Here is a 10487-nt window from a genome sequence, read left to right as displayed (position 1 = left end):
GTTATAACACATTGATGTTTGATCGTCGTGCCCCTATGCAGATCTCCTGATTCAGCTTCCTCGAAAAGTTTGCTACTAACAATATAGATTGAGGATGGCTGAGGTAAGATATAATTTAATGATAATTACTCGTCATTCATCTTTCTGAATGCTCTACCTTTATATTTTTCGGCCATATTATCAAATATTATTAGATTGCCGTTAAAATGTTTGATATATTTGACTTGCTCTACCGGATTTTGCAGGAAGGTCATAAGGTTAGCTTGAATGTATATGACTTGAGCCAAGGGATGGCTCGCCAGTTCTCCATGACACTGTTAGGGAAACCGATTGAAGGCATATGGTAATTACAATCTTGTTTTGCTATTGTCAGTGCACATTTATTTGTGATTTTTCTGATATTCTGCTGCTGTTACATTCAACTAGTACCCGTCGTATATATGCACACACATTGATAGAGGATATATAGTTGTTAAGTGGAGCGCTGATGCTCTAGAAGTAACACAAGCAGGTCTAGATCTAGAATTTCATCTTAGTTCCTTGGACCTGCAGGCATACTGGAGTAGTTGTATATGGCAATGAATACTATTTCAGTGGCGGCTTGGAGCATTCTCTTGCAGGAGCTACACCGTATGGGACTCCACTTCGAGTAATAGACCTTGGTATCACACACGTTCCCAAAGATGTATTTGAAATGTATCTGCAAGAGATTAGCCCTCAATATACAGCAGAGTCATACAATTTGCTCAAACACAACTGCAATAACTTTAGCAACGAAGTTGCTCAGTTTCTAGTCGGGGCTACAATTCCAGAGTACATTCTTAACCTCCCGAATGAAGTAGTGAACAGCCCTATGTCTCCTCTCATATGTGAGTTACTAATCTCCATAATGCATCTGTTACCCTTTCTTTTTTTTGTCAAGTTCTGTGTTCTCGTATGGTATCTAATAAGAGTTATATGCATGCAGTGCCTATGATAGAACGATTAGAGCAAACTATGAAGGTTGGTGATGTCCCCCAAGCTCCACAGTTCAAAGAACAAATACTCTTTCCAGATAAGGAGCCTACAAGCACAGAACTAGGTCATGGCTCTCTCGCAATCAACAAGAAAGAAGACGAAAGTAAATCAAAGCCAGAGGAGAATCCTACCAAGTCGGCTAAAAGTAACGATGTTGCTGCCAAGGCTAAAACTGCAGGAACTGAGGATGCTCGGTGCAAGTTGCAAGAAGAGATTGCCAGTGAATTTGCAGGCATCATGGCAAGTGGAACCATGAGGGCTAGTGAGGCTGCTGCACTTGCCACTCAGAGGGTGATGAAAAAATATGATAACAGGTGAATGATAAGCCAAACATGTCTCTTTCGACTTGCTCTGTTGACATAACTGACAAATTAATGGTGCATGGTGCATGGTGCATGGTGCATGGTGCATGCTGCATGGTGCATGCTTAGTAATCGTTGTTTCATTGGCAAAGGCAATGCCGTTAATCAACTAATCAATCTTCAAATAATATTTGCCGAATTTCCCACACCCGAATTTTTATATTTTAAAATTATCGAATCCTCGTGTTAGTTATACGGTTGCAGTACGCACCCACACTCTTGCTTTGTAGGTGGTAATAATTGAGTTAGGCTCAGGTGGGGATTCTGAAATTTGAACGTGAAATTGACGCTCCAGCTACTTTGAAATTTGAAGTTTGGCGAGATTGTTGATAAAAACATTTGACGTGTTACACAAGCTGACAAGCAAGCATCGGTGTACGTGATTGATGAATTGAAAAGGCCAAGTCCAACAGATAAAAAGCAAATCACTACTGGATTGATTGAGCCTAGGCCCTCATTTTCACGTGCACCAGTACCCGTACTACTATCAGATTTGACTCTACTTCTGTTCACAATTATTACTCCCTCCGTCCCAATATACGTTTCCTCTTTTGACTTTCGGTACTGTTCACGGTAAGCGATTTACTACTAATTTACGTCTAATCTATAATATCAAACATAGTCATGAGTGATCTCGTTGGATTCGTATTTATCAGTACTTTAATATAGTGAAATTTTTATATTTAATACTAATACGAATTTAAAGATATTAACGATCAAAAGTGTGCATTGGCAAACGTGTCCAACACAAAGAGGAAACGTTTTTAGGGACGGAGGGAGTATGATTTTAAAAATTTCTGATTTTTTCGATTAATCTCCAATTAATCATCTACAAGATTTAAAACCGATCCGATTTTTTAAATTTGATTAATCGGTATGAATTATTCTTAATTCATATGTTATGAATATATTATTAGATATAAAATAAAATTTCAATTACTTTTAAATAGTTATGAGATATATAATATGTTAAATATATAGTAATATATAAATAACTAATAAAATAGGGATATTATATTAAATTTAATTAAAATATTAAAATACAACTGATTTTTCATCAGATTAATCTCTAATTTAGCGATCAATTCTAAATCGATATCTCTATTAGTTCTTATTACCAATTTTTACAAACATTGCTATTTACACGTAACTAACACCAATCCAACATGAAGTCTGCTTAAAATCAAAGACCGTTTCAAACAATCTCTTAAACATTCTCCTCAAAAATTACTTATATTAATATATCACTGCTTAGCTATTTAAGAGCTTCAAATACTTCTAGTCATTTACAAAATGTAGATTGCATCAATTCTTGCTAATAACAACCAAATATCAAGGGCTGAGATTACAATCAAATTGTATAACCACTAAAAACCGAGTTAGCAGTGTGCACCTTACAGAGATCACGTCTTGCGCAAAGAACTCGCAACTTCCTTGATTATATATTTACATCTATTTAATTAGTTACCTGTTTGAAATTGGATTTGGTCCACTTGGAACTGAATGCTCATCACCTTGGAACTGCACTTTCCCTTTACTCATATTATCACCCGTCTTCATGGTAGATGATGACGATGATTCCGACGTAGAATAATGAACGTTAAGTAACTGCCTTTGGCTTTGCAAATTACTACAGCTCATGATCAAAGTTAAATTTAAGAAGATAAAGAAGGTTGTGAAGAAAAAAAGTATAACAGATCTAAAGACATGATGTTTGATGGAGTGTTTGATGGAGTTTCCGGAGATGGCCATGTAATTAACAAAGAGAGAAATGTATACAAGAAATATAGAAATTAACTTAACATTAGTTGTGTCCCTCTTGCCTCTTACTATATCTGCCCCGACTAATTAAGAGGCAACCAAAGATCAATAATGTTTATGAACAAGAAGTTATGGGATTAATAGAGAGAAAAAGAATTATGAAAATGATTAAGGAGGAAAAGATTGATAATTAAATATGGTAAGAGAATATTTGATGCTCAAGAAAAACTATAAACATGAAGGGAGCTTTTTACACATATATAAACAGAAGAAGCTTTGGCAACAAGACTGAGAGAAGCAAAGAAAAGGAAGTGATATGTGGGTGTGTAGCTTTTTCTTGCTTTGCCTGGTTAAATATTGACTTTTTTGACCAGGGAACCCAAACTCTGGAAAAGATGGTGATTTTGGAATATAAGACTTTATTTAAAGTGAATACTAGTATAAATTATACACTTGCTCTTTCTCTACCCCTATATTTACAGAAACCTAAATAAATACCCAGGTTTGAGCATATTATAACCTAGGGTAATACATGAAGCTGATCATGATTGATCATATAGTGTATGTTCAATTGTGAAAAAGCTGAGCATGACATGCATGCATGCACATACTGACATACACTGATACACACCTTGATGCCTTGATCAGTGATAAAGAATTCAGTAAGCAACTTACTGTTAGAAAATTAGGATTTTAGAGCTTAATTTAATTTGTTAATCCTAAAATCTAATGATTGGAAATTGTTCAATGATATTTGAACTTAAATTTTCATGTATGGTTTTAAGAATTTTCTTAATGAAATCCATATGAAATGAGAGTTGAAAGTAGCTTGGAAAAGCTTGGAAAATTTGAGAATGTTTGTCCCACATTGAAATAAATAAAGGGGGTTGTGTGCTTTATATGGTATTACCCACATGAGTAGTATACAACTACTAAGGTGTGTGATGGTCCATTGTGTTGTTGTGTGCTTCACACGCGCGCGCCCCGCCCCGCCACGCACCGCACCGGACCGGGTCGAAGGGCGATTTGGGCGAATGTCTCGGCGTCTCGCGTACGCGAGGCGACCTGGGCGAGGATTTTATTTATTTGAGAATTATTTTAATTCGAATTTATTTATCGGTGATTGGATTATTGGGCTGGGTTCTGAAATAGGCTAAGTAGTCTAAATATATTGAACCTGCAAATAATCTGATCTGTAACAAGTATATAAGAATCAGAACTTAAGAACTGATGAATAAAATCAGAACTTAACAAGTTCTGATATCAGAATCAGAACTTAAGTACTGATGAGTCGAATCAGAACTTAACTTAAGTTCTGATAATAATGTGGGTGTTAATGTGAAAAGCTGTTACAAATAATTTAAATTCAAAAGCTGTTCAGTTTTAATTTTTTCATTTATGAATTCAAAATCTGATCAGTTTTGATTTTTTCATTAATGGAGCAGTTTAATTCAGACATTAAGTGTGTGGACAGTTTCATTTTTCCTCTCCTATAAATAGAGGCTAAACTGAATAAATATAACACACTACATTCTCATCTCTTCTCTTCAACCTCTCTGCATTTCTCTCCCATAAGTCCTGAAGTACTGATATTTTCCGGCGACTGAGGTGCTGGTCGAAGTGGAGGTTTTGTTGCTCCTGTTAACATAAACTCCGAGCTGTTTTATCCTGGTGGAGATATTGCGTACATCCCAAACGCAGCAGGTAGGGGGCAATAATCTCTTCAAGAGCAGCCAGGACTTCGAGCAAGGCCTGGTGACTCAGCTGTGATTATTTTCTTGGCATTTTGTATCTGTAAACCTTTATTTCAGTCACTGTTGAAAGCTATGGTTTCGGGTACATCTTTCTTTCTCTCTACGTTATTTCAGTTACTGATTTTGTTTACCTGCATGTTTTGTTTTGTTAACTGTGGTCTTGGCCTAAACTTGTTAAATTCTTTATACACTTGCCTCTATGTTGCTATACTTGTTAGTGAGTTTCTCAACATTCTTGAAGAGATTATTAGTTATTTAGAATTTAGCATAATGGTTAACGAAAGTGAGGTTATCGTTGGTGGTGGTAGCAGTTCGGGTGTAACTGCTGGGGCCATTGATTGGACCACCTATAGTTTCTCACAGGCTGTTGAACTAACCGGTTTACCGGAGAAATTCAACGGTGGCATTGGCTTTTCTCGCTGGCAGAAAAGGATGAAGCTGTGGTTGACTATAAAGGGTCTGTGGCCGGTTGTGGAATATGAGAAACCAGTAGTGGATCAAGAGAAGGCTGACACAGTTAAGGCTTTTGCGAAGTGGGCTGAGAAGGATGGAGTGGCTAGAGCGGCCATTCTTGCGGCACTAACAAACACTTTGTTTGATGTCTATTCTTCTGATGCCTACTCTGCAAAACTCTTATGGGAGAAGCTGGACCAGACACATAATACTGACTCACAAGGTCTAGAAAAGTATTATGTGGCAAGGTTCCTCGAGTTCAAGCTGGTGGACAATAAGTCCATGACTGAGCAGGTGCATGAGTTCGAGATGATAGTGCATGCTTTGAAGGAGTCTGGAATGAATCTCCCGGAGAAGTTCAAGGTGATGAGTGTGATTGAAAAACTCCCGAAGTCTTGGGAAGAGTTCTCTCTCTCCCTGAAAAGACAGAAAGGAGAGATCACCTGGACCAACCTTATGCTGGACATCTCGGTACAAGAACAACACAAGTCCAAACAGGGACATGTGATGCCAACTGAACACGGTACCTCGAAGGTAAACATAGCAACTGTAGGACAAAAGAGAAAGGCTTTTGCTAAGAAAGCTAATAGTTATAAACCTAAGAGTGACAAGGACAAGACCAAGAAACCCAAGGCAAACAAACCATGCTGGCCGAGGAAGGACTGCCCTACGAAGAAAGCGAAGAAAACCGAGGTAGCACAAGCAAATGTTGTGCTTGGAACCGCAAGTGGGCCTGTAGTGAACATGGTTGTTGGTGAGGCTACGGCTTCTGAAACCAACGTTGACCGGTATGTATCCTACAACCCTGTGATATTTTCTACCTATCTGTCAAATGAATGGTTGATAGATACTGGAGCTAATGTACATATTTGTGCTGATATTAGTTTATTTGTATCTTATCAACAGAGTCATAGCCTGACTGTGAAGATGGGGAATGCTAGTGCTGCTCAAGTACATGGAGTTGGAAACGTGGATCTGAAGTTCCCTTCAGGACGTATTCTATCTCTGACGAGAGTGCATCATGTTCCCGACATGCGTAGAAATATAATAAGTGGAAGCTGTTTAGTTTCCAGTGGTTTTGAAATTTCGTTCAAGTGTAATAAAGTAGTTCTTATTCACACTGGTACATTCTTTGGCAAGGGTTACTTGTCAAATGGTTTATTTGTTATTAATGCGGATCCCGTTTTGGGAAGTTTGAATAATAATGTTATTCCTACTGTTAATTGTATTGAATCCTCAAATATATGGCATGCTAGACTAGGTCATTTAAACTTTGGTGCTCTTAAGAACATGATGAACTTAGAGTTGATTCCAAAATATACCATAGAAAAGAATTCTAAATGTCAAGTATGTGTGTCTGCTAAACAGATAAGGAAACCTTTTCATAACGTTGTTAGGGATTCAGACTTGTTAGATTTAGTACACACTGATATTTGTGAATTTGGTGGTGTGTTGACCAAGGACCAGTTTAGATACTTCATTACTTTTATAGATGATAGTAGTAGATATTGTTATGTTTATTTACTTAGACATAAGGATGAAGCACTTAGTAAATTCATTATATATAAAACTGAAGTAGAAAAACAAACTAGTAAGTTACTTAAAAGGTTGAGATCTGATATAGGTGGTGAGTATACGAGTAATGCTTTTAATGAATTTTGTGCAAACAATGGTATAGTTCATGAAGTTACTCCACCATACACACCTGAGTCTAATGGGGTTGCTGAGCGAAAGAACATAACATTTAAAGATATGATTAATAGTATGCTTATTAACTCTGGGTTGCCTAAATACATGTGGGGAGAGGCTCTAAATACGGCTTGCCATATTTTGAATAGAGTCCCTCTGAAACACATGGATAAAACACCCTTGGAGTTATGGAAAGGCAGGATGACTAGTCTTAAGTATCTTCGTGTGTGGGGGTGCCTTGCTAAGGTGCTTGTTCCTGAACACAAGAGAAAGAAACTAGGTCCAAAGACTGTTGACTGTATCTTTCTGGGCTATCTTGAAACCACTACAGCTATGAGATTTTTAGTGTTAAAATCTGACATAGATGGTATAGTGGCAAACACGATAGTTGAATTTCGAGATGCGACATTCTTTGAGGATGTCTACCCTATGAAGACTGGAATACCTGAAACGACTTCTGAGGAAGATCCTACTCACACATCAAGTTCTATTCCTGATCATGTGGAAAAGATGACAAATGTGGGGGCGGAACCTAGTAGTAGCTCTATTCATAAGGAATTAGAGGAACCAAAGAGAAGTAAGCGTGCAAAAGTAGTCAAGGATTTTGGAGGTGATTTCATCACTTACAATATCGAGGACGAACCTTTAACTTTCCGGCAAGCTATGGATTCTTCTGAGTCAAGGCACTGGAAGGGCGCTGTCAAGAGTGAAATTGACTCTATTGTTTCCAATGGAACATGGGAGTTGGTTGATCTCCCTCCTGGGTGTTCTACTATTGGGTGCAAATGGGTCTTTAAAAGGAAGTTGAACCCTGACGGCTCAATAGATAAGTACAAAGCTAGACTGGTAGCTAAGGGTTTTAAGCAAAAGGAAGGAATTGATTATTTTGATACATACTCTCCAGTTGCAAGAATGGTAACAATCCGAATGCTTATAGCATTGGCTTCAGTCCATGGTCTTATCATCCATCAGATGGATGTAAAGACGACTTTTCTTCATGGTGAACTTGAGGAAGAGATTTATATGGATCAGCCTGATGGATTTGTTGCATCAGGCAATGAAAGGAAAGTATGTAAGTTGATCAAGTCCATCTATGGCTTGAAACAAGCTCCCAGAGATTGGCATAAAAAGTTTGATGAAACTATATTGCCTTTCAGTTATAAGATTAATGAAAGTGATAAGTGTGTCTACACTAAAGTTAAAGGTAATGAGTGTGTTATCGTGTGCCTATATGTGGATGATATTTTATTGTTTGGAACCAATATTGAGATTATTAACGAGACTAAAGAATTCTTGAAAAGGCATTTTGAAATGAAGGATATGGGTGAGGCAAGTGTGATTCTTGGAATCAAATTGATTCAGTCCACTGAAGGAATAACCTTGACTCAATCTCATTATATAGAGAAATCTATACTTGAGAAATATGGTTATTCACAGTGTAGAATCGCTAGTACACCTTATGATTCGAAAGTTGCCCTTGTCAAGAATACTTCAGGAGTGCCTGTGTCTCAGTTAAGGTATTCTCAGATTATTGGGAGCTTGCAGTATCTTGCTAACTGTACTAGACCAGATATTTCATATTCTGTGTCTAAATTGGCGAAATATACAAGCTGTCCAAACAGAACTCATTGGGATGCTCTTGATAGAGTACTTAGATATCTAAAAGGCACAATGTACCTTAGTTTACACTACAGGAGATTTCCTGGTGTGCTTGAAGGGTACAGTGATGCAAGTTGGATAGCTAAGAAGTCTGGTTCCAATGGAGTGACTGGATACGTGTTCACCTTGGCTGGTGGAGCAATATCCTGGAAGTCAAGCAGACAGACTATTGTTACTCGGTCTACTTTTGAGGCTGAGTTGTGTGCACTTGATGCCACAGGGACGGAGGCTGAATGGTTACACGGACTTATGTCTGCAATACCTGTAGTAAGCAGACCGCTCCCTGCTATTGCTATTCACTGTGATAGTCGAACAACTATCGACAAGATTAGCAGTAAAAAGCATAATGCTAAAACTAAGAGACACATCCAAGTTAGACTCAAGTCTATAAGGGGTTTAGTGACTGATAGGATCATAGATATAGAGTTCATAGGAACTCAGAATAATATAGCTGATCCTCTTACTAAAGGACTGGAACATGCAGTGGTCCTTAAGTCAAGGTTGGGGATGAGATTGTCAACCCATCATAATTCATCAACAGTGGGAACCCAATACACATGAGAGGAGATCCCTTGAAGTGTATTCAATGGGTAATAACAAGCTGTAAGGATGAGTTGGTAGTACCTTTGCTACATAGATGATACTACAGTATCTGAATCTATCCCCTGTAAACCTAGAAGGTACAGACACTGCCAGAAAAGCAAGAGTGTTGAAACTCTGAATGGGATCAAGTCATTTGACGAGATAGAGGCAGTATATCTCTGGAGATGCCCAGCTAAGCGAATGTAATTGTGTGGTCGCAATTAGAGGATAGGGTTAATCCTTGAAGCATTCGACGAACAGGATCGAGACATGACCATTAATGTCTCAAAGCCGTAGATTGGCACCATAACCTTTGACTTGTCGTCGTCTATGGAATATGGTTATACTAGACGGATTAAGATTCAAGGTGAAACATTCCATCTGAGTCCGATAGCCATTGAAGTAGAGGAATTAGGAGGGTTCAAACCCGGAAGGGTACCGACTCTGAAAAACAAGTCATGATGGGAAATTGATCACATTTCTGTATGGATTTGTGGGGGATTGTTAGAAAATTAGGATTTTAGAGCTTAATTTAATTATGTTCTTGATGTTAATCCTAAAATCTAATGATTGGAAATTGTTCAATGATATTTGAACTTAAATTTTCATGTATGGTTTTAAGAATTTTCTTAATGAAATCCATATGAAATGAGAGTTGAAAGTAGCTTGGAAAAGCTTGGAAAATTTGAGAATGTTTGTCCCACATTGAAATAAATAAAGGGGGTTGTGTGCTTTATATGGTATTACCCACATGAGTAGTATACAACTACTAAGGTGTGTGATGGTCCATTGTGTTGTTGTGTGCTTCACACGCGCGCGCCCCGCCCCGCCACGCACCGCACCGGACCGGGTCGAAGGGCGATTTGGGCGAATGTCTCGGCGTCTCGCGTACGCGAGGCGACCTGGGCGAGGATTTTATTTATTTGAGAATTATTTTAATTCGAATTTATTTATCGGTGATTGAATTATTGGGCTGGGTTCTGAAATAGGCTAAGTAGTCTAAATATATTGAACCTGCAAATAATCTGATCTGTAACAAGTTCTGATATAAGAATCAGAACTTAAGAACTGATGAATAAAATCAGAACTTAACAAGTTCTGATATCAGAATCAGAACTTAAGTACTGATGAGTCGAATCAGAACTTAACTTAAGTTATGATAATAATGTGGGTGTTAATGTGAAAAGCTGTTACAAATAATTTAAATTCA

At 37.8% G+C, this 10487-nt stretch overlaps 1 protein-coding gene across 1 annotated transcript; it reads left to right on the top strand.

Moving 5' to 3' along the window:
- On the top strand, window positions 1–1335 carry LOC141686578 (uncharacterized). The gene is made up of 4 exons (XM_074491602.1): window positions 1–103; window positions 246–343; window positions 553–869; window positions 968–1335. Exons 1-4 carry the CDS (start codon window positions 95–97, stop codon window positions 1333–1335), a joined length of 792 nt encoding a protein of 263 aa, XP_074347703.1. The 5' UTR covers window positions 1–94.
- The last annotated feature ends 9152 nt before the right edge of the window (window positions 1336–10487 follow it).

This window comes from Apium graveolens, chromosome 9 (assembly GCF_009905375.1).
Source record: "Apium graveolens cultivar Ventura chromosome 9, ASM990537v1, whole genome shotgun sequence".
Lineage (NCBI taxonomy): Eukaryota > Viridiplantae > Streptophyta > Magnoliopsida > Apiales > Apiaceae > Apium > Apium graveolens.
This window is presented reverse-complemented; position numbering and strand designations above follow the sequence as displayed.